Here is a 26992-nt window from a genome sequence, read left to right as displayed (position 1 = left end):
ATTTTGGTTCGAATTAATTTCCTGACAGTAAATTGGTTTCCTGTTGTTGCCTTGTACTTTGTTATGCACCATATGGATACCAGGTTAATTGGTGTTACATTCCATCATTTAGATAAAAACAATTTTGGTTTTGAAGAGAACACTTATCATGGGCACAGTTAATTCTTAAACTTGATATGACATTCATTTGACTATAATAATCCGCACCTTTTCAAAATACAGTTGGAATTTTGCTGTATATAAAGACGACTTTCATTTCTAAACAATGGGACGTTTTCAAATATGCATTTGTATACTTTTAATTGCTAAAGAAGGTGAGTACTCACATTGATTAAAACTTTATCATGCCAAAGAACAATGATTTGATTACGTGTGTTGATTATCAAAGAAACCATAAAGTTTGTGTTTATGGTAAAATTATCCAGGTTTTTTTTGAAAAAAAAAACAATCACTATTTGTCTATTACTTGTCATCTTAAAAACATAGAAATTATAGGAATTTAAGGTTTATGTTTATTGTAAAAAATCAATTCGGCTTGTCTCCTAATATCTCCAAGTCTTTTAAAAACGTTAAAAGGAAGACATATATTAGCAATTTTGTGTGCCCTTAACGAGTAATCATTTTGTTACAGTGATTATGAACACAAAGCAAATATCAGTACCGTCACTCACTGGTTTGCTTGCCTCTTTGATTCGCATACGTTAATCTTTTAAGTCTCAACTTTAAGTCTACGGAATTAAAGGTCATCATAGTATTTGCATCTCTAGTGCATTTTTGAAATATGAGTAAGTTTATTTACTTTCTGAAAATAGAAAGGGAATACAGGAATAGTAAGATGATGCCATCAGGTGATGACAATTGCTGGGTACAACTTTATGGTCTTTACAAAAAAGCATATTAAAGTGACTTAACATTTGACTCTCATTTTATATGGGTCGGCAAAAAATCGTGTTGTAGAGATACTTAGCTAATTGATGACCGATTATTTAAAAATATGGAATATGTGAGCAATTCAACCTGGTCGTACTCATTATAAAATAGTAATCAAAGGTACCAGGATTATAATTTAAGACGCCAGACGTGCGTTTTGTCTACATAAGACTCATCAGTGACATTATATTTAAGAAAGCAAATACATTTAATTCCCATAACATAAAACGTTAAACGTGTTAATATCCACTTTGAAAACCCCCATAAATATCAATTATTTCTAATTGACTTTTATCACCTTTTTAAGTCCTTGGCGGTAACTGACCATTATATTGTGTTTGGAGGTAACACATGATAGAAGCAATATATTTTGCATGTTCTTGGCGGTAACTGACCATTATATTGTGTTTGGAGGTAACTCATGATAGAAGCAATATATTTTGCATGTTCTTGGCGGTAACTGACCATTATATTGTGTTTGGAGGTAACACATGATAGAAGCAATATATTTTTCATGTTTTGGCTGTAACTGACCATTATATTGTGTTTGGAGGTAACACATGATAGAAGCAATATATTTTGCATGTTCTTGGCGGTAAATGACCATTATATTGTATTTGAAGGTAACACACGATAGAAGCAATATATTTTGCATGTTCTTGGCGGTAAATGACCATTATATTGTGTTTGGAGTAACACATGATAGAAGCAATATATTTTGCATGTTCTTGGCGGTAAATGACCATTATATTGTATTTGAAGGTAACACACGATAGAAGCAATATATTTTGCATGTTCTTGGCGGTAAATGACCATTATATTGTGTTTGGAGGTAACACACGATAGAAGCAATATATTTTGCATGTTCTTGGCGGTAAATGACCATTATATTGTGTTTGGAGGTAACACACGATAGAAGCAATATATTTTGCATGTTCTTGGCGGTAAATGACCATTATATTGTGTTTGGAGGTAACACACGATAGAAGCAATATATTTTGCATATTCTTGGTAAGGGGAGGTATATTCTTCGATTATACATTTTGAACCTTTTTGTCCAACTTAGTTCTCGAAGATGACTTGAAAAACATTTAATAACACTCACCATAATGTGCACGACCCTGTGGAGATGTGCATTAGAGGTTTGACATTTTCGAGATGGTGGCAATGAAATTTTCAACAAATATAACTAGTCATTAAATTTTTTAAAATAGTCACCGTGACAAAGGAAATAGTCCAATAAGATAAAAAAAATAACCCTTCAAACCTCAATTTGTTTAAGGTTAAAAGTGTTTTCTCTTATGGTTGTGGTCTGTTATCTATTTCTTGCATGCACATATATTTATTGGATCATACTGTACGGAGTATTATACGAAAAAGTGATATGAAAATTTGATTGGCTTAATCATCGTCATGAGACGATATTTCGACATTTCCATTGGATATTCAATAGGTCACTGATAGCTTTCATAGGTTATGATGATTTACATTTCGTCCTTTGAAACGAGCGAATGTGATTTCTTCAATAATTCACAACCCTTACACTTTTCACCTTAAAGTTATCATTTTGTCAAATTTTATTACACTTTGAAGCCTACGAAATGTTTCAAAATGCCTAATGTTATAGTTTGACGCCGGAAAAAAATATGACGTCATACCGGTATGTCAAAAGACTAGATCAACGATTCGCGGGATTTCTTATTCAGCACAATAGAAATGTTGACCATTAGATAAATAGGTTGAACAAATTGTTAGAATTTGATATCGCTTCATGTCAATTCTCGTAATTAAATTAAACCTTATCGTAACAAATCTACTTAAAATAAATAAAAACTATACCAATTAACAATTGATACACACGTCTGTCTAATTCATGGATTATTTATGTCTTTGAATAAAATGAATCATTTCTGTCGAAGTCAACACAACATGTCTAAATAGTTAACAATGAATTACAAATGGTTATTAACATTGCTTATTATTTTCTACTATTAGGACTTAGTGAATTTACATCAGAATCTAAGCTGACATGGATGGACGCACAATTATTTTGTCGTAAAAGAAACAGTTTCCTTATACGAGGTCAATCGCAATATGTTCGCGGGAAGTACTGGACAGGAGAATATGAGAGGTTGTCTCGCTGGATGCATATTATAGGTACATGTTATATATTTTTAAATACATTAACGATCATAATATTTGAAAAAGTAAAAAAAACAAAAATACCGAACTCAAAGGAAAATTCAAAACGAAAAGTCCATCATGTTCCTTATCAAATGGCAAAATCAAAATCTAAAACACATCAAACGAATGAAGGAATAACAACTGTCATACTTCTGACTAGGTATAGAAATTTTCTAATGTAAACAACGGTGGATAAAACCTGGTTTTTAAGCTAGCTAAACCTCTTAGTTGTATACCAGGCGCATGAAATGTCATTATATGTACAACAATGTGTGAACAAAAACTACAGACATAAAAGGTAAAAATGTAAAAAAATGGGGTACAGTAGTCTACATTGTGTTATAATCTTAATGAAAAAAAACCCAAATATGTCAACAAAGAAACCCCAAAAAGGCACATCACACCAGCAAAAACGAAAGACAAGAATACGAAAATTCACTATAACAAAACACAAAATATATTAAACACTAAAGTAATATTCATTAAGACAAGGAAAAGAACACTATTGTTCGCACAAATGAGTTTGATATGCCATTCTTTAGTCTGTTTTCCAAGAATCGTAACAAATTGAATAAGGTTTAACATCGGATTGTGTAGACTTTTCATACGGACATTGCATGAAATCTTTATCTCTTACGACAACAGCAAACAAATATTTTTTTCGAATCGTTTTTTCATAGGATGTTACAGTTTGAACTACTTGGAGGGTAATACAGACATACGGCGTAGACTCCCTTTGCCGGCGCCTTCTTTAGGATTATGCCAAGAAAGTTGTTTGCCGGTCAATGTGTTTGCTTTTTCCATCCAGGTAATTGTCACTACACGAATGTTTTTCATAATAATTACTTTTAAATTATTGCCCATATTTGCAAGTTTAAAAAATAATAAAAGTTTTCTACTTCGTGTCAATGACGACAATAAACAAATTGTTCTATCGAAATGTATAGTCGTAACTTAATAACTAATATAATAATGACACACATTATATTAATCCTCTCTTATTGTAGAATAATATGTGTTTGTGTTTGGGTAAAATCCCGGAAAAAAATGGTTTGTCACCAAAGAAATGTGATGGAAAATGTCGAGAAATAAAACAGCATGATATCGATTCGTTCCCAAATGATTGTGGAAGTACAAAACATACAAATATTTTCAATGTGTATGCCACATCGCCAATTAGAATGAAAAATGACAATGGTACGTACAGATAATTCAGGTGTTATGTTTTATTTTCTAGCAGTTGGCATTAAGCTGTTTAATTTATATATATATTTAACATATCATGTATTATTGTGTTACGATGCTAGATTATACCTGACGAGGAAAGGTACCACCCAGGCATTGAAATCTTTATTATTGTAGAACCTTGGTGGTCGAGCGCGTCGGGCATAGTGCAGAGGATTTGATGCCACGATATCTCATTAGCATCAGTGCGAGTCCCGGCCACGGAAGAACAAAACAATTTGCTTCTGCAAATTTACAGATTAAACATTGTTGGGCTGATATCAAGTCGAATTATACATGTGTTTTTTTTTATTGTGATTGGCGAGTCGGCCATAGTGCAAGGCGATTTGGTGCCACGATATATCAGTAACATGAGTTCGAGTCCTGGCCAGGGAGGTACAAAATTGTAGAATTTACAGATCTAACACTGTTGCGACGATATCAAGACGAATTATATATAGTTTCTTTTGTAAATGATGGTCTCAATTTAAACTAAAAATCGCATGCATGGTTATGGAAGTGACTACGCATGCAAGCCTGAATCCTCGTTATTCGTCAATTGAGATCACCTGGACAAAAAAACTTACTATCACTATCATAGACCACAACAAGGGTTGGTAAAGGGGTATGTAAGAGATTTGCTCTGTAAAGTTTTGGATAAGAGGGTTAAGGAAAGTTTCCCCTGAGAGCTTTTATGAAAAAAATAGAGTGGGTACCTACTATCATTTGTTTCCATTGACTCAGTCTTCAGTACAGGACTTTTACAGTTTTAGGAAATGTATTCCTCCTTCCAAACATCAATATTGAAAAAAGTTACCAGCGCATTGATTCGTGATAATTTGTATAACGAGCAAGATTATAAATTCAGTTTCACTACCACATGTCAAATAAAGATTAATTTTATATCTTACTGATAAACCTTTCATACAATGTTTATTATGAACAAATTTTCAAAACTAGTAGGCCAATTTTCTCATTCCAGCTAGAACACAGAAATTTATTAAAAAGATTTTTTAAATATGAAAGTCTTTGTCCAATAAAATTTATGGTCATATGAAACAAGTGACTATTGGAAAATTATGTTTATCCAATTCTTGAACCAATGCATGCATTTATCATAAACTTGGTCCTCTGTGCACGATTTTATAATTTATCTAATATATCGTATAATCGTCAATTTTATTATCTCTGTCTGTTATGGTTTAACAAATATGGCAGCTCATTAAATGCCTTGTTTTGATTCCGAGGTTTACCGGTTGTCACCTTATAGTAAACAATCAACAAAAAAGTATGAATAGTGAGCACATGTTTAACATGTACAATCAGATAATAGTTTATTGAAATGACAGACCCATGCGTACTGCGATCACCGGACTTTTACGAGAAGGTTCACGCTAAGGTCACTTTGCATACGGAAAATATGTCGACGAATTGCTTCCTGGAAGCAAGCAATTAAAAAAAGTAAACTTCTTCTAAATGTGGACAAATTAAAGAATTTTCTTCAGAAAAAAGTATATGTTCATATGTTTAATAATGACAACTATTCATTTTGTTATAAAAAAAAACCATATGCATATTTTTTTTTTGAGGTTTCATATGACTTTAATTCTTGATAGTTGAAGAATAATATAGCCTTCCAAGTGAGTTTACACGAACATCAATATTGTTTGTTCGTGTTGATTATGACATTTTTCTATTTGATTGTCCACATCATGTTCATGTCCAAAGGTCCAGAAATTCTTGTAGTGTTTTTCAAAAAGATTTAGCCCTCGATTTTTTCAATTCAATTTGATGCAAAAGGGAGCAGCAATGTATGATTCGTTTGGGTCTCTCAATAGATACATGTCTAAGGTGTCAGGAATTTTATCACTCTAATGACTTGAAATTCTCAATTGGACGAAACTATTTGACATTTTTACCCACTTTATGCACTATCGTGTATTGAATAAATTCAGATTGTTGCCATGTCTACACCAAAAAGAAATTATATTTCACCATTTTATCTATTGGAAATCAAAATGTATGGAAGATGCTTTTTCCATATATATAAGACATGCATAACACAAATATAAAGCCTTATCTATTTGCAAGCAAATAGGGTGGTGAAAAGGGTGTGTCAATTTTAGGTACTTTTTCTTAACTGTGTATTGCTACCTAAATACTGTCCCTTATTATCAAATCTACGATAAGTTATTGTTTTCATAATATTGACCATTGACTTTGAAATACAAGGAACGATATATTGTTGCTATGTATTTCCAATATAATCGACCTTGTTTTGGAAATACTCATTGCATTGTATGACTTCAGATTAGAAGAGAACTTATTGGTTTTAATGTAAAAGGTTATTTACATGTTAAACTTAATTTTCAAAGTTAGATTTAACGAATAGCATACATCAACGCTTCTTATCTTGTTATATTGTGTTACAAACTGAAAATTTGAGCTGTGTGTCAGCCTTAAATTTATTATTGATGAACACCTTACTGTTTTAGGTAACTACATTACAAGTAAATTATGTGTTTTCCTATGGACTACCGACTCTCCTGACAAATACGAATTTATTCCTATGAATTGTGATAACATTTTACATGGAGGAATGTGTCAAGAGAAAAGTATGTATTCTATGATATGTTTCCCTCGGTTTTGGTTTTCTTATTATACTCGGATTCGTTTTCGCCTAAACGATTGTGAATGTATCTACACAAGGATAGATCATTAACTACAGTTGCCTTAATTTCTTTATCGATAACATATATTCCTATCATATCATTATACAAGCTTATATTTTGTCGCCAAAAAATGTTTATGAATAATTCATTCCATGAAGATTGTTCATTTTGAACACAACACTTTGTATTTAATTTCATTTTATCTTTATTCGGGAGTATATTGGAGTGTGTGTACTAAGTGTAAATAGTAAAACTCTTTTTCAATTTCGATAACATTGCTGGGTGATAAATTGTTGATCAGTTTACAAATAATATGTTTAACATGTTTCACAATTTATTAGTGGTAGTACAATTCAGATCACCTTGATTGCGTGCATCGCAGACCGAGGAAGTCGTGGTATAGTAATTGATTATAGAAATGAAATACATTGTACAGACAAGTCTGCAGTTGTTCATAAGGTTCATTGCAGTTATTAGGACTGACAAATATCTTTTTATCAAATGGAAAGTAAGAACATTGAATGAAAATTATCAACAAAGAAAATACGCCATACATACCACGTGCACTAAGTCATTTTATAATTAAATTATAATCCTGGTACCTTTGACTATTTACATTACTGGGTCGATGCCACTGCTGATGGACGTTTCGTCCCCGAGGATATTACCAGCCAAGTATTCAACACTCCATGAATATTAATACTGTGGTCATTTTTATAAATATCCTGTTTACAAAACTTTGAATTTTTCGAAAAACTCAGGATTTTCTTATCACAGGCATAGATAACCTTAGCCGTATCTGGCACAACTTTTTGGAATTTTGGATCCTCAATGCTCTTCAACTTTGTTATTGTATTGCTTAAAACGCTCGTCTGACGTACTGAATTATAATCCGGGTACCTTTGATAACTAACTAGATACCGTACAGAAGCTGTACTATTGACGATAATTTCTAACGACATTTGTTTTTTAAGAACTCAAAATAATAAAATTTTATTATATTACAAACGACTACTCCAATTTGTACGGAAGCCCTGCGTGCCATGCAAAATTTTTTTTTCAACTTGTGCGCACAAGTTACTAACTTGCGCGCACAAGTTACTAACTTGCGCGCATAAGTTACTATCTTGCGCGCACAAGTTACTATCTTGTGCGCACAAGTTACACAACTTGTGCGCACGAGTTATTAACTTGTGCGCACGAGTTGTACAACTTGTGCGCACAAGTTACACGTGATCTTATAGACATTCGCTGTTTTGCTAAAGAGACTACTTTAAGGAACGCCGTAGCTGCCGAATACAAACATATGTTTATATACATGAATGCACATACTTTTCAATAACAGCACATGTTTTTTTCTATGTATACACATACTTTTCATAGTTGACTTTATATGATCTTACTTTTTATATATATATGCACATACTTTTCCTGCATATGCACATCGTTTACCTTATATGCACATACTTTTCTATATATCTATTTGAACAAAGTTAACCTCATATGCATATACTTTTTTTTCTATATATGCACATACTTATTCTACATATGAATGTACAAATGTAGTTCTGCATGTGAATACTTTTCTCAGTATATATGAACATAGTTTTTCAACGTGAGAATTACAATTCATATTATGCTTTTCTGTTGGTTTTTTTCAAACTGAACTAAGGGTTCAAATATCATAAAAAGAATGTTTATTAAGAATTTCTTAAGACTGTTGGCATGTATTTAGGCAAGTGGCGAAATAAAAAACCAAAATTTAACAAAATTAAATGGTCTAAGCGTCCTGTGAAAGCATTAGGGGTACTACATGGATACGGGGTGGACTTAGATCAAATTTGGTTAGAAAAAATAAATAAAATAAAAAGCTGTATGGAAGTTTGGAAATCAAGAGATCTCACATTTACGGGAAAAGTCTTAATTATTAAATCCTTTGTACTGTCCGTCATTGGATACGAAATTGAAATGAGAGGTATCCCGGATATATACGAAAAACAAATAAATAATATTATATGGTCCTTTATATGGGATGGGAAAACAAACCAAGTCGCTAGAACAGTGTGCTGTTTACCGAAAGAAAAAGGGGGGATAGGAATGATAAACTTAAGGGACTTTATTAAATCAAAACAAGTGAAAAGTATGTACAGTATTGTCAACTCAAAAACACAAAAATGGAATGCAATAGGAAAATACTGGTTAACGTCACTAGACGAAAAATATGATACAGACTTTTTTATATGTTCTTGTTCGGACACTACATGTTTTAAGCAAATACAAATGTCCAAATATTATAAAGAACTTTTAATTTCCTGGACTGACTTACAGAAAATCCAAAAATCGGTCACGAAAGAGGACCTTTTAGAAGAAAATATTTTCGGCAATTGTAAATTGAAGTTCAAGGGACATGCATTATATTATGCAAATTTTGCCTCCAGTGGAATAAAAAAAATTAAAGATATATGGGACTTAAACAATAAATCCTTTAAAACATCCCTTGATATTTTTAACAGTCTTAAAGATAAGAGGAATTGGATTGCACAATATAGCCGCATTAAATCTTCGTTAACACCTCAACAAATTGACGTTTTAAAAACAGACTCTAGTATACATAGTCATTCTGATGGACCTATAAAAATAATAAATTCTTGTCAATTTATAAAAAATGGAGTTGTCGTTGATGCCAAAAAATTATGCCTTAAAGATATTAGATACTTTTATGAGAATAAAACAGCTCCAAATAGTCAGTTGAAGTGGAATTTACATTTTGGGAATGAACTACCATGGGATTACATTTGGGAAACTTTGAATAAGAATTTAGCTAACAGGAAAATTAAACAATTTCAATGGAAGTTACTACATAATATAATTTACACTGAAGAAAAGTTACAAAAAATGAATCGCTCAAACGGGAAGTGTCACTTTTGCAATGAAAAAGAATCACTATTTCATCTTTTTATTTATTGTAAACTGGTGGAAGACGTTTGGCGGGAAATTTTTGAGAAAATAAGGGAATTTTGTTCAAAATTAAATATCCAAAAATTACAAAAATCGGAAACAAGTATAATTTTTGGGGTCATTAATGCAGATGCATCTTATACCCAAATTTTAGATACGGTTCTTTTAATCACGAAATGGGTTATCTGGAAAACTAGAAATATCGCAAAATATCAAAAGAAAGGGATAAGTAAATTGGTGATTTTAAATATGATAAAACATGAAATGCAATTTCTGCTCAAATATTTTAAACCGAATACGAAAATCGAAGCCTATTCTACTATGTGTGACATTTTTTGTATATAAATATATATTTTGCATGGTCAGGTCAGTTCAATGACCTCTTTGATACTGATTGAATAATAATATGTACACTGCTCGCAACTCCCTACATGTAATTTCTGTTGTGTATATATTCATGTATATCATCTAATTGTAACAAGACATGTTGTATCAACAGGTTCATATTATAAACAAATATTTACTCACCATATCTTTGATATTAATCCTTATTGGGAATCAAAATCATTAATCCATTTTTTTTTATGAATGAACTACACATCCCTTTAACAAATAGCACGTGGTAAATGATCACTCGACCAGAAATTTAATGTAATCGAAATTAACATAACAAAAGACTTGATGTACGATAAAATTGAAACTGTTTAATTAATACAGGTAGCTTTTGTGAGAAATAAATGAAGATAAAAAACAAACTTGTTTATTCAAATAATTATATATGGTGAGATGTATAGATATATAGATCGATATTGATTGCAGGTACATGTACATTTGTACAAGGATAGATAATATTTATAAAGGTTGATGTTAATAATTTATAGTGGGAGTTTTTTTTCTCATTTGCTTTTCCCCGACAAATGAGACTGTAAAAATTGGGGCCCCCTTAGTTGCTTCCCTGGGCAACTGAGGGTTGATGTAACAGGTGATTGTTAATAAAATATGTTTAATATTAAAAAAAAAAAAAAAAAAAAAAAAAAAAAGAATTTCTTAATGATGTATGCATGTTGTTCAATTAAGCAACTTTTGAAATCATTTTCATATGAATGCAATACTTTTTTGGCATGTATGATGGTATGGCGCTGTTGTCTTCATCTATAGTCACTTGTTTTAATGCCACAACTTTGTATTTTGTATGAGTCGTTTGTATTACATTTTAACACAAGGATTATTATCACTAATGGCGTGTTGAATTTAGTGGTTTTTGTCCTTACAATTCAGTGATAACGGTCACAAGTTATATTAATGAATTTAGTTTGGTTTCCGCACTGTGTCGTTAATTTGCCTTATCCAAAACTATTGAAAATCACACACAATGTTAATAATCACACAAAGTTAGGCCGAGTTAGAATTTGGGCAGTAATTTTTTGGACAATTATGCCCCTTTATAACTTGGAAAATTGAAAATTTTAAGCGGGGGCATTCGTGTTTTCAGACTTTTCTTTATACAGGTTTTAAGTTTTATTAGTAAAAACATTAGTAAGAGCCGAATGCACTTTGTCGGTGTGGGAATAATCTATAAACAGTGAATGTAAAATGTCATAGAGTGAGACAAAGGTATTACTGTCCAGCGATGGCGAAAACTATTTCCACAGAGCTGTATATTTTCGTCATTAAGATAGAATACCTGGATGCTTCATACTTTGTTTGTAATAGCCTTATGTTTCGAAGTTTCCGTCTGTCATATGTTCTTGACCTATTATAAATGGTACAGCGACTGGTTGAACAAAATTATAGTTTTTTTGTCATGTGAATGTCTCCCTTTTTATGAGTGATCAATGTTAAAATTAAGTTATTATGTATGTTGCTCAGATGTAATAACGCAGTAGGTCAACTATATGTGGCACATTTTCATGATTCATAATTCTTTGGTCAATGTTAATTTTTTTCTATAAAGAGTGTATAAGAATGGCCCACTGAATTTCTTGATGTCTTTAAAAAGATGCCTATTATCAAAATGTTAATCACAATCAAAATGTAGTTATGTCAAACGTATTTAAAAGGGCCATACTTGCTCGAACTATCCAGGGTTCAAGTTACATTTGCAGTAATATCAAGCTGGGCCCTTGGGCCATTTTATCAATTTGATAAGTAATTTTATATTATATCTTATAGAGACAAAAATATTGATAGAATCATGTATTCATTTTCAAGTTGTAAGCTTTTGAAAATTGGGAGTCAGGTGGGAGTAATGTATCTCTCTTGAATTTTTCTCTTTGTATACGAAAGTAATTATATATATATAACTTCGTTAAAATATTAAAAAAATAAACTGTTTTCACAGAAATGGTTATGTAACGCCTTTTTGTAGTTTTGACAATGCAAATGTTGAAACCAAAATAGCAATACCTTAACATGTAAGTTATGGAAATATTCAAAGTTGATAAACCACGACTGAAAGAACATGGCTGAAGAATATCCATGGAAATGTGCCAATATACAACTACATACAAAATACCATGGACTTATCATAAGTCGTTCCCTTTAAACAAACATAAACTTGTAAACTATGTAAAAGTTTCAATGTCAATAAACCATGATGAGGGGGTGGGCTTTATAACCTCCATAGAAATATGACTTGCAAAGGCCAATAAATTTTCAAAGTCAATAGACAATTACTGAGGGGACAGGGCCAAATATAATCTATGGAAATGAGATGTTCCAATACTTATACAACTGCATAAAACATATCATTGAACCACCACTTGTGGTTCAACATAAACTAGACCTAATCACAAACTAATACATTGCGAAGCCAACGCTGACGCCGTAAAAATAAAATGTATACGTATTGAAAAGCTTTTAAAAGGTGTGAATATCAAATATGATATGACGCGCTGCAGTTCTAAATTATGATTTGTCTGATTTACTCTGCATTTCTTGTTTTGCGTCTACATTTTCATCATTTTGGGATTAAGATGAGAGTGCAAAAACAAACAAAAAAAGAAATGAAATTTTCTTAGTTATAAAGGAGCAGTACTGTAGTACAGCAGGTGACTTTTTGCGTTTTATAGTTTTTTTTTACCTTTGTGTATGAGCTTTATCAAATTAAGTAGAGGCAAAGTTGAATTAGAGTGCAGCAAAATAAAATGGAAAGATGGAAGGACAGACGGTAAAACGGACGATCAAGGGTAATACATGTATAATGCCCCATACGCCTATCGGCAGAGCATACAATAAATTCCACCGTCTTTGGTCCTTTCTATAACATCATAATAATAGAAAACAATTCACATTTTGAGATCTTAGACTATACTAAATACTTTGAAAACACATTAAAATTGGTAAAGAAAATGGCAATTTAAATTAAGTTTTATAAGAATGCATTTTTACAACTTTTGACCCGTTAGTGGTAATAATCCTTGTGTTAAAATTTAATACAAACAAATCGACTCCTTTAACGTTTTGACATGAAAACCAAGTGACTATAGATGAAGACAACAGCGCCATACCATCATACATACCAACATAATATTGCATTCATATAAAAAATGATTCCAACAGTTGCATAAGGCAGCAACCATGTGATTTTCTGGGGTGGGGGGGCTATGGTTTTTTTTGGAAAAAAAAGTTTGTTTCCAGTTTTTGGAGAAAAAAATAATTTGTTTTTGATTCTCAGAAAAAAAAATTGTTTGTTTTACCCTCAGCTGCCACTATATGTAATGCTAAAATTGAAAGAAAAAAATTGTTTTCGACTTGTCCAGAAAAAAAAACCATAGCCCCCCCCCCCCCCCCCCCCCCCCCGAAAGTCAAATGGTTGCTGTCTAATTGAACAACATACATCATTAAGAAATTCTTAATAAACATTCCTTTTATGATATTGGAACCCTTAGTTCAGTTTGAAAAAAACAACAGAAAAGCATAATATGAATTGTAATTCTCACGTTGAAAAACTATACTGAGAAAAGTATTCACATGCAGAACTACATTTGTACATTCATATGTAGAATAAGTCTCTGCATATATAGAAAAAAAGTATATGCATATGAGGTTAACTATGTGCAGATAGATAAAAACAATTGCGCATATATGTGCATATATAGAAAAGTATGTGCATATAAGGTAAACGATGTGCATATGTAGGAAAAGTATGTGCATATATATATAAAAAGTAAGATCATATAAAGTAAACTATGTTCATATGTATGAAAAGTATGTGTATACATAGAAAAAAACATGTGCAGATATTGAAAAGTATGTGCATTCATGTATTTAAACATATGTTTGTATTCGGCAGCTACGGCGTTCCTTAAAGTAGTCTCTTTAGCAAAACAGCGCATGTCTATAAGATCACGTGTAACTTGTGCGCACAAGTTGTACAACTCGTGCGCACAAGTTAATAACTCGTGCGCACAAGTTGTGTAACTTGTGCGCACAAGATAATAACTTGTGCGCGCAAGTTAGTAACTTGTGCGCGCAAGTTGGTAACTTGTGCGCACAAGTTGAAAACATTTTTTTGCATGGCACTCCAGGGCTTCCGTAATACGGAAATTTGTATTTACAAATTCTTAATTTTAAAATATAAAAGATCCAACAGATTCATGCACGTACTCGATAGGATTGCACGAAGTCCACATACATTCCTGCTTTGATTGCGCCTTTTTTTCCAATGCAACATTTGGACAAAACGTGAGTGTTTTGTTTTTATTTAAAAATATTGGAGAAATTTTAAATAGGTGAAACACTTTTGACATTATACTGAACTATGATTACATTTATACTAATTAGAATTTTAGTAAGCAAGAACGCTAAAACTTATAATTAGTATAATGATAAAGAATGTTTATCTTTTTTAAGAAGACAAGAATGAATTCGTCAAATTAAAAGAATATGGCACATGGAGGGATTCACTTGATAGATGCAAAAGAGATATGGACTCTTACCTGTATGGAAACATTTCTACTATAATAGAAGCCGAGAAAATGATCAATAGATCTACATTTGAAGGGAAAACCAGCCCCTGGCATTGGATTGGTGTAGCAAGACAAATTTATCTATCATCAGACACAGGTATTAATTTATTTACAATCAGTTACAGGTACCTTAAAATACCGATGAAAATTTGCTTTACTGCGAGTTTACTTATTTGCGTGGTTGCACATTTAAATCTTTGGTTTTTCAATAACTTATCAAACAATTAAAAGTTGATTTCAGACGAATAACAATAAAACAAAATAGCAATTGGTAGGATTAATAAATGCAGAAGAATAGCTATCTGACAAATGTAAAAAAAGAAGATGTGGTATGATTGCCTATGAGAACTCTCCACAAGAGACCAAATGACACAGAAATAAACAACTATAGGTTACCGTACGACTTGATTTACTGAGACAGATGGTTGCTTACCACAACTGGAGCTTTATTTTTAGGTAGATGCCATAGCATGCCCCTATATAAACCAATAATTTACAAACTACAATTTCCATACACCATTGTCTTCATAAGGAAATGCTGGTACCAAGTCAGAAATATGACTGCTATTTTCCATCTGTCAAATGTGTGTGAGATTTTGACTTTGCCATCTGTCAGTTTTGGAATTTCCGTTGTTTATTATACTTTTTTTTATATGGCACTTAAATCGGCCTTTCCGCTACAAATTCTGTTTTGCTAATTACCGCCTCTATTATCGTTAATATTTGCATTGAATACCAGTTAATGGTTTTTGAATTGCATGATGGACCATTGGAATTGTTTTTTGAATTATTCGTATGATGGTACGTCTAGTGAGGAATATTTCATACAAATTCAAGACGAGAACAAAATAAAGTCTGAAATAAGCTTTTTCATACCAAATGTGGCATGCTAAAAACTTATTTTGTAGACAAATAAGACTATCCTCTTACAATCTTATCGGAATATATTGACACGATTTAAAAAAAAACAACTATGTAAACGAACCGGAGTCGGTTTCACAAAAAAACTTACTAAGTATACTGAATTGTTCATGACTTACGACCAATCCTAGTTCTAATTTTTTTGTGTGATATCAACTCTTTTTTTTTTCCATTTTCAAAATATTCAATACAGAACTAATAGTTGCGTATAGCCAACATAACAGTATCGAAGATACTAGAATGCTTAATAGATCAAAGTTAAAGACTTTAACATAAAATTGACGGTTGGACCCCTGATGATGGCACTTCTGTCATAATAAGTAGATTCATTGAAGAACAATTGAAATATAAATATGTATGCAATATTCCTACAACCGTAACAAACCATCTGATATGTTGTAAGTGTCGGAATCCAACTAGTAGTTCTTTTTTTTATATCGTATGTGCAATGTATATATGAACGGAGAACCTAGAAAGTAAATTTCAGAATTTTTACTTATTTGTTACAAAATCTTTCATATCAAAATACACAATATATATACATCTGTACAACACGATAATAATGAATGAAATACATAAACACTATAATAACATATTACATAACATATAACATAATACAATAGCTTGGCCTAGAAAAGGGGTCAACTAAGCTAAGCACAAAATAGCATTGTTAGTCAAAACAAATCACCCAGTATATTAAAGAAAATATTTGAAAAAACGGGATGGAGAGAGGGAAAATCGATCAAATTTCAAATAATTTGAATTGTTTTACATTGTCTTATCGGAGCCTTTTATAGCTGACTATGCGGGATGGGCTTTGCTCTTTGTCAAATGATTGTAGAAATATTATCTAATCATATTCAAGGTGACTAGTACTAAGGTGATTGAAGCATAAAATAATAGTAATAAAAAAACAAAAACAAAAAACAAGAAAGTTTAACTCATCATTTCATAAGGCTAACCTTTAGTCGTATAATTATATATAATTTGGATGATTCAAATTTTTTATACAAATATGCATGTACCTTTTGTTCATTTTCACAATATTGAAAAAAACCAAGACGAATAACATGATTATTCTTTTCAATCTGTGACAGGAATATCTATTGACAGCAAGTCGGTAATTCAGTGTAAGAAGTGTCACGGGTCACGTTGTTATTTGACGTCTGATTGTGATAATCAGAATGAACAACTATTGGCTGTATGTAGCAGTGATCATGATCAGCGTCAACCAAAACCCACCAAAGATGGTAGGAGTGTTTACAAACCCTTGTTGTATAGAAACGTATGCTACTTTAAGAAAGGTTGCTAGAACTAGATGCATAAATAAAGTATACCGCTGTTCATTAATTGATTTGGGAGTAAACAAATCCGGGTTACAAACTAAAACCCAGAGAAACACATTAATTTAAAGACGAAAACAAGGGAATAACAGGAAGACTAAGCTGCCACAAAAACAAACGTCAACATACATAGAATCGATCTTTTTGGTAACAACTGATGGTAGGAGTGTTTACAAACCCTTGTTGTATAGAAACGTATGCTACTTTAAGAAAGGTTGCTAGAACTAGATGCATAAATAAAGTATACCGCTGTTCATTAATTGATTTGGGAGTAAACAAATCCGGGTTACAAACTAAAACCCAGAGAAACACATTAATTTAAAGACGAAAACAAGGGAATAACAGGAAGACTAAGCTGCCACAAAAACAAACGTCAACATACATAGAATCGATCTTTTTGGTAACAACTGCTATATTCTTGACTTGAAAAAGGACATTTTTAGAAAAAAAAATGATGAGTTGAAACTGTTTTTATGTAGTCAAACCTCCCGCTTTTATGACAATGTTAAAAACAATCGCTTATATGATTACAATACATGACAGCAATACAACAAAAACACAAACGGAACGCACAAACAAATAATATAAAAGTCGACAAAACAAGCAAACCGAAGAACAACAACAATGAAAACAGCAGGTATTTTACAGATTAATACACGTCTGTGTCTTACAATTTAGCTTTGGATATGAGTTAACGTCTGAATGAGTTAACTTCTGAATTCAAGTCACTATACACGTTTTCAAACAATATTTTGATATCCGATCGAACCTTGTCGAACGACAAGCTAAAACAATAATTTATGAATTTGAATATAAATCGCTTTTTAAAATGGTAGTTACTGACATTCTTGTATGTGTTTATCATTTACATTTAAGGACAACGATTAACGACTTATTGTGTATTGATATAGATTTCTACTGCACAATATGTTCTTGTTTATTTACAATTTCTATATTATTTTCAGATACCAAGAATAACACCATAGTAATTATCCTTCCTCTAATCGGATGTTTTATTGTCATAAGCTTGGTAACGTTAGCAGTATGGTATCAGGTATTATGTGTATCCTTCTAGCAATTAATTAATTTCGGTCAATGATAAAACTCGTGATGAATATGTTTCAACTATTCTATACACATTTTGGTCAGTCACATACCCCCCCCCCCCTTTTTCCAAAAAAACACCAAACCAACTAATAAACATTAGGAAAATGTAAAATAAAACAAATCAATTTTAATAGAGGAACGAAGAATATTATTAGCTACATAGTGTGCTAGTGACCAAATGCGGTGTATAGGGGATCATATGGAATTTACTGATCCCATATATACCGTAGTAGGTCACTAGCACACTATGTAACGAATTTATCTTACCGACTATCTTAGCGTGTGAAATTTAGACCTATCTAATTGAGCAATTCTTCAATACTGTTAGCATTAAGAAACTACTTCCATTAATCTTACAAAATTAGATACCAACAAACAATAACAACTTCTTAGGTTTAAATGTTTTTAAAGGATTTATTTCAATCTTAATCATCAGTACAGTTTTGTTTTAATAAAGGGACGTAGCACCACTACTAACCGTGAATGAAATAAGCCCCGCCTGCTTACTACCTTATATGGAATATAAAGGGACGTAACACCACTACTAACCGTGTATGAGATAAGCCTCGCCTCCCTACTATCCTAATATCAAATATACACGGTCTCCACAAGGGCGCTTTTAAGTAATCACATTCCTAGAATGTATAGGATGTAAAACACTATTATTGACATTTTTACGTATTATGTCTGTTTGTTTTGTCCACACATCGTTGTCAATATAGTGTAATTGGATGCGACTGTCATACACGTGAAAGGTTTAGCTAGCTATCAAACCAGGTTTAATCCGTTATTTTCAACATATGCCTGTACCATGTCAGGTATACAAAAGTTGTTATCCATTCCTTTGATGTGTTCGATCTTTTGATAAAGGGCTTTCCGTTTTGAATTTTCCTTAAAGTTCAGTATCTTTATAATTTTACTTTTTATATGTCGTTTCGATTCATAGCTATTAAAATGATAATCAACATGATATTGACAATTGATTAAATTATTCATTAATTGACTTGTTCAAAGCCACGGTCGGCACTAATCGCGTTTCAGTTAGTTTTTATTGGCGAAGTACCCGAAAAGTACCTTTTAAATTCGGCCATACAACTACGATTAGAGGTGCAGCACATCTATCAAACTCTGTGTTGACATACTAACGATACTGTAGTTGAACTACTCAATCGTCCAACGAAACCACCTTTGGTATTGACAATGGCCCATTTATCATATTTGCCAATACTTCCGAAACTAAAATATTTGTTACGCATGAATAAAATGAGTAATGCATCACAATAATTTTCAGGCGACGAAAAGGGATGAAAACAGATAAAGACAGCGTCAGTACCAGCCATGCCTCACAATATACAAATAGTCCTAGAAACATTCACAGTCTAAAGGCAATTATCACCAGCAAACTCAGCTTTTGGAATGGTACACCAAACTGTCAAGATAATTTCTCAGATGTATCGTCTGTTGTAACAGTCGTAAATTTGTTCAAAAATAGATCTTATTGAAAAGGAATGTAAATACGATGTAACTTGTCTTATCCGACACACTGGGGGACCAGAAAAAAAATGTCGGATAATCGGTTTTTTTCTGTAAGAATATACATATTTTGGGACTATGAAAATGTGTCGGTTAAAGTAGGATGTTGGAATACTCAGGTGTCGGATAAGCCAGGTTGCAATGTAATTGTAAATATGATTCGATTATAACATTTACCGATGATTTTTTGCTTATGGATTGACTTTGCAAAATGTTTTCTTGTTGTAGACTGATAATATCAATCACATTCAGTCAATTGATATTTAAATAGTTTGAGTGCGTCATTATAAATATCTATCTATCAGATCTAAACATATACAATTGTACAAAGTGTGATAATAAACATTGACAAATAACTATATTAAAAATTTCAATTATTTCCTTTGGTGCCGCATACTTGTCATTATAGTTATTTGCTTTGTAAGTATTAAATAAAAAATGATTTTACAATTACAAATTTAAGTGTTTTCAAACGTTAGTAATTCGTTAATATACCTGTATGCCAACATTATTGTCTTCGTTGAGTTTGATTGATTCAATTGGCGACATATGTTATGAAAATGATTTGTACAAATAGGTAGAAAAAAACGTAACATAGATTACCTAAGGACCATTCGAAGCTAACAGTAGAAACTAACCACATCACTAATTACGGTAAACAACAAAAAAACAAACAAGTTAAAGAGCTTATTCAGTAACCTTTGTGGTATCTCAATAGCAATGTCTAAAACAGTTTACCAAATTGCAGTTAGATTTCTTCTCCAACTAACTAATCAACTGGTAAATTATTTTAGCAGATTGCTCAAGTTAAAGGTTGTTAGTATGAAGTGAGTGCTATGAAATAAGAACTAATACTTAGCATCCAGATCAAGTTAGATGATGTCTTTGTCATGAATTTCAAACCAAATGATGACTTACCATAATATGAGTCGCTGATTTAGAAGGTCTAACTGTGACATGTAAACTTCTATCATAAATAGATCAAATAGATAATTAGTTTAAACGTTGTTTTGTAAGTCTATAATTTATAGCTCCGTTTCCAACAGCAAGTTTTGCGTAATTGTCATTTGAACATTTTTTTAAAAGCATTTTATTTTAAATATGCTACTAATAAAGGGGAACAATTCAAATTACCATTTAATCAGCAAAATATTGTTCTATCTAACAAATATCAACTTTTGTCATTTTATAAGTAATTTGTTTGTTACATTATTTCCCTGATTATTAAACTAGCTATTATCCTTTGTTCTTAAAAGAGGGACGAAAGATACCAAAGGGACAGTCAAACTCATAAATCTAAAACAAACTGACAACGCCATGGCTAAAAATGAAAAAAGACGAACAGAAAAACAATAGTACACACGACACAACATAGAAAACTAAAGAATTAACAACACGAACCCCACCAAAAACTAGGGGTGATCTCAGGTGCTCCGGAAGGGTAAGCAGATCCTGCTCCACATGTGGCACCCGTCGTGTTGCTTATGTGTTACAAATCCGGTAAATAGTCTAATTCGGTAGGTCATATTCATGAAAGGGAAGGGGATTGTAGTTACGACGTAAGGAACATATCCGATATCATTTGTGAAACGGTTATTCCATAACGGTCAACCAACTCGTGATGGCGTCCGTAAAATTAACGAAGGGATGATTTCAACTTCATAAAATAACACTATAATTTGTTGTTTACATGGTTAAAATTTGGAAAACAAAACTGCTTAAATTATTTTGTGGAACACATTAAAAGTTCTATGAATCTTTGAAATTCCTTCTTAAATAATTAAGTATGTATTGTTCTGCCTAAAGTCACAAATTCTATATTGACATGTAATTTTATTGGTATGGTAAAATTATAGACTAACTGTTTTGCAAAACTTTGAATTATTCAATTTACTCCTTATGAGTTTCTACTACCCAGAATTATTTAACAAGTAAAAGCATTATTTGGCAAAACCTTTCTTATTTTTTTTTGTTCTCAATGCTGTAAAACTTTGTACTAATTTGCAGTTCATTTTGTTTTATTCAAGTCGTTTTGATGAATCTTTTGAAAGCAAAATCATACGCCTGTATATATTCATTATTTTGTTGATATACAAGGACTCAATAAAAAGTATTCCCACTTAATTCCAGCAGATCAGTAAGTCTTATAGAAAATTTTATCCAAATCACAGATACTTTAATACGTCATCTTAGAAAACAAAGCTATAAAATATTGACCTACAAAACAAGTTTTGAACTATTATTCTATCAATTCTATTTATGATGAATGTTTTCATGTAAAAGCTAAAATGTTATGTGATTGTCTCAAAATGAACGTTGGTTACTAGAATGTGAAAAAAAGGTAATTTAAAGTAGGTAAACTATGTGATTTTTTCTCTCACATTACTCGGAGGGAAAACATTAGCATATCATACTGTGTAACAAGATTCCAGAGCTATGTCGATTTTGTGTATGCAAAATGCATAGATGTAAACACGGTTGTTTTGTCTGATTTGTGTATAGTGTATGAACAGGATGAAATTGCGAACACGTCGGCATTATTACAGCGAATTGGAAATAAAACCGTTGATTGGTAAATGTTTATGTTTTTTCATATAATTTCTCTTAATTAAACTACATAATTTGTATGACAATATCATTTCAAAGATTTAAGAAGTACTTTATGCCCGCGTCACACTGTCCCGATTTTTACGCCGATGGCAACACGATTATGGAAATTTTCTGAATCGGGACTGATCGTATCCAGATCGGGCTATTCATAGTGCCATCTTTAACCATCGTAGAACCATCGGCCACTTTTTCTAGCCTTCGGGGACAACTTCGGGAAGAGTTCTAAATTTTTTAACATGTTAAACAGTCCCCGAAGGTGCATCCGATGTTGAGGGTTTGTATTGAGTTCGTATCACCATCCTCACCATCGTAATGTCACCGGGAATGCATCTTTGAGCATCATATTGCATTCGTGTTTCCATCGATTCCATCGGGCAGTTTTGACATTACGATGTCTACAAGAATTAATCACGAAGCTACCCGAAGTTCTTACGATGGTAACACGACTTTGTGAAGACCTCGTAATCCCGTCGTGTTACCATCGAATAAAACTACGAAGGCGACAAGAGGGAATTACGACGGCAATACCTCCAGCTAAATGTAAGTTAATTTTCGAGCTAAAATACATTTAAAGTGCCATGCGCGATTTGCACTGGTCATTCAAATGGAACAAGAAGAGCAGCTATTACAATCTCAGGTTTACTTTTACAAGTAAAATATTATTTTTTGTCAATTTTTCATTTCAAGTAACATAATGAAAATCATAAACGCGCCTCGTACACCAACACTGCAGGTACACGTATATAGGGAAACCAACTTTTTCTTCATTATTCTGATTTTTTATGTATCGTCTGAGTTGTTGTCACACGAATGTTTACTCCATAACCATTTTGTTTTCTATATGTCATATTTTGCCGCATTTGTTGCTTTCCCCACATCCTTCCTTTTGTCTATATTATTATGATATTCTCCAGGAAAGAGCTCTTTTTGAATAAAAGGGATCAACGAACCCATTACCTTACCTTTAAGATAGATCAGTAAACATGGGCATAATTATGGGTGATTATTCAAACTAGTGCACACATTTTAGAGTTCAAAAAAGGCAATGCCGAGCGTGGCATCCCCTCGTATGTAACATATTGGGGACAAATATGGACACTATATTTGTATATGACACATGCAGAAAATGGTAAATTGAATATGTATATTTGATACATAAACTCAGGGGTTAAAAAAAATTGTTACAGCTAACTAGCCCAGGACTTATGTCAGCAGGTTTTTACTAGCCCTGTTGGAAGAACTGCTAGTCCATCAAAACTGACCTGCTAGCCCTAGTATGCCTTAAAAATCAAGAGTTTGCTGCATAATACAAAGTGGGTGTCCTTTGTTTTGAAGGAGACATTATACACTGTATTTAATATTTTTTGTTGAATTGCTATTTATTGTTGGTGCTTAACCTAAATTAGTTGTTTCCACATTCAAAGCAGACTTTTTATTGGCATGCTTTGGGCAACTAACGGTAATATTCACAGAGCATCGTCTGTTTTTTTCCATCAGCAACAGCCAACCTTCGAGGGGAATCATTGTATCCCAGTTCTGCCAGATTCTCAGGAAGTAAATGCGTGATTTTTTGGCCAAATTGTAAAGATCAAAGAGAAAAAACAAAGGAAAAAGCCGCCAAATAAGCATGAAAATGTGTGAGTCTCGCCCTAAAGACTTGGCAGGTTTGCTGTCTTGGACACTATAATTTTTTTTCCCACTTTTCCCGGTCGTATTTTGCATTTTGGGGGGATGAATTTTCAGTCTCGTTACCCCCTAGGCCTCCATCTACCATTTTTTGTTTTGAAACTGATGAAGTTCATAGGGTGTGTGCGACTTGGCAGCCCTGCTGTCCTGGACACTCTATGTTTTCCCGCGTCTTTTCCCTATCGTATTTAGCATTTTTTGGGGATGAATTTTCAGCCTCGTTACTCCCTTCATCTACCGTTTTTCGTTTTGAAACTGACGAAGTTCCTGGGGTTCCCGTACTAAAATATTAAGAAATAATTTGTTGCATGGTTTCGTGCTCAAGAGCTTTGCGACAAGACAGGTCAGTACCGATCAATACATCATATCCCCAAATACCGTTAATTGAAAATCTCGGCATAAGCAATGTACAATACCCCAGGCCATGGTATGAGAAATCGATATTTAAAGTACGAGAATTGCAATCAACACATGATACTGGGCCAACCAGAGTTTATATTTGTTCTGTTTTTAAAATATGTACAACAGGACCTGTACAAACCAGTTCAAATTCTTGGAATCCCTGATGACTTATTAATTGAATCGGATTGGCTAACATGGAATAGTAATGAAGGAATTTTCCACTTTTGGAAACGTCAAGATATTTTTGTTACTAGTCCGTCGGGCATATCGGGTTACACATTTTAATTGCCCGAGGCATATATGATCTAGTCCCGGGCGTCGGGCTAGTGGATTTTTTAACCCCTGAAACTGTTTTTTTAGAAATCAACCAAAACATTCAGTAACTGGAAATACCTTTATTATTGTCTTTAGAACCAGCAGGTTAAAAAATGAGCAACCAATTTCCTGTGTATTATGCTATTTCAAGGAGAAAAAAAAGTCCATCTGCATGACCTTGACCTTTGACCTTGAAAATTGTCAGATCATTACAAGGAGGAACAATATACCAAATGTGGTTAAAATCTTTTAAAGCATATTGGTTTAAGAGTGTCCACAAAGGTGATATTGCCTTGTATTACAACTGCCACTGTGACCTTGACCTTTGAACTTAAAAGTCAATTGCGCTTAAGATATTCTTAACGAGTAACACCATACCAAGTTTTGAGCATTTTGGTTCTAGAGTGTCCATAACAATTTTATCTACACGCAACTTACATGCAGTAGGCGAGGGGATAATAAACTAAGTTTTATAAGAATTAGACAAACAAATCGATTTCCCGCCATGCATGGCAGACTTGTACAGAAACAATATGTTGTCGAAATTCTGTTCGTATCATAAAAAAGTTCAAAACAGGTAGATAATTTAAATGCAACGTAAGCTGTACAAGACGTCTTTTAGACATCGTATGGCCAACGCGCCATCATCGTAATCCATCGTGTAGCCTTCGTAATCCATCGTGTAGCCTTTGTGATCCATCGTGTAGGCTTCGGCTGATATATGAAGCTAAAATACCCGTCTTCGGTTAACCTTCGTATGTCCATCTTTTACTATCGTATATAATTTTGGCACCATCGTATAGACTTCGTTATTCATCGTACTTGCTTTGGTCACTTTTTGGTATTTTAACGAGATCGGGACCAACTTCGCACGAACTTACAATTTTCACATTCGGGTGTCCATCGTATATAAAAATCGGGACAGTGTGACGCGGGCATTATAAAAACAGCTATTACTTCATTTATTTCACTTGAATGGGCAGCAGTAGTATACCGCTGTTCGAAATTCATAAATCGACAGCGACAAAACAAATCCGGGTTACAAACTAAAACTGAGGGTAACGCATCAAATATAAGAGAACTACGATACAACAGAAACACAACATTAAAACGTAACACACACAGAAACGAACTATAATATAATAATGACCATTTCCCTGACGGATTTGCGGATTGGTATACGTCGGTGAAACGACAGGAAGGCTTAAGAAACGTATGTGCGGTCATAGATCAGACATTAACCTCAATGCTAACGATATTCTATACCAGCATTTCAATCAGCCCGATCATTCCATCGTTTCCATGACAGTTCGCATTATCGAAAAGATATACCATAGTTCTAACAATCCTAATTTCAACAACTCTCCGTAGACAAAAAGAGGACTACTGGATTAGACAATTGGGAACTGCGACACCTTATGGTTGCAATGACAAAATTGATGGTATATGTATTCTATCTAGTCCTTCGTGTAACTCGGTGAACGTGATGAATATTTTCAACTCGACTCCTCGACGTAGACGCAGTCATGGTCATCGTCATTATACAACACCTTCTCTGCATGATGTATCTATTAATGACTTGCTGCCATTTATACAAAAGCCGTTAGGTATTCATCACATTCGCACGAAACTTTATTCATTACCCCTTTCAAAACTTCATTCTCTGTTCAATTTATGTTTGGAATCCACTGTTACAAACCCTCATTCAAACATATACAAAATTACAGCTATAATTTCGCATATTGCAAGTCACAGACTTTTCAAGTCAGTCCGCATTGGCAAAGATGAAAAAGAGAAAAGATCTTACCTTAATCTTTCCTTTGCCAACAAAGGTATCGATGGCGTCAACTTAGGCAATATCCTTCATCATAAATTAGTTCAATCGAAAATACCTCCTTATTTCAAAGACCAGTCTGTACCAATCATTTCGTATACCTATACCAAACCTATTGCAACTAAAATTTTCAATTGCAAACACGTTTTACAGGATCTCGATATTGACGACTTCTAGTCTAAACCTCCCGATTGCACTTGTGCTAGTTCCCAATTCACATATAATCCCGCTGGCCACGTTATTACCGGTGACCTCAACATTGTTAATAACACTTCTCTACGAAATGTGTTATCTAAAGGTCCG

General features: G+C 32.9%; 1 protein-coding gene across 1 annotated transcript; it reads left to right on the top strand.

The window, feature by feature from the left end:
• The first annotated feature begins 177 nt into the window (after window positions 1-177).
• LOC139485004 (uncharacterized) lies at window positions 178-20238 on the top strand. Its single transcript, XM_071269090.1, has 9 exons — window positions 178-314; window positions 2926-3087; window positions 3795-3922; window positions 4122-4311; window positions 6834-6953; window positions 14823-15035; window positions 16957-17109; window positions 18168-18256; window positions 19601-20238. Exons 1-9 carry the CDS (start codon window positions 266-268, stop codon window positions 19625-19627), a joined length of 1131 nt encoding a protein of 376 aa, XP_071125191.1. The 5' UTR covers window positions 178-265; the 3' UTR covers window positions 19628-20238.
• Window positions 20239-26992: the final 6754 nt, after the last annotated feature.

This window comes from Mytilus edulis, chromosome 8, assembly GCF_963676685.1.
Source record: "Mytilus edulis chromosome 8, xbMytEdul2.2, whole genome shotgun sequence".
Classification (NCBI taxonomy): Eukaryota; Metazoa; Mollusca; class Bivalvia; order Mytilida; family Mytilidae; genus Mytilus; species Mytilus edulis.
This window is presented reverse-complemented; position numbering and strand designations above follow the sequence as displayed.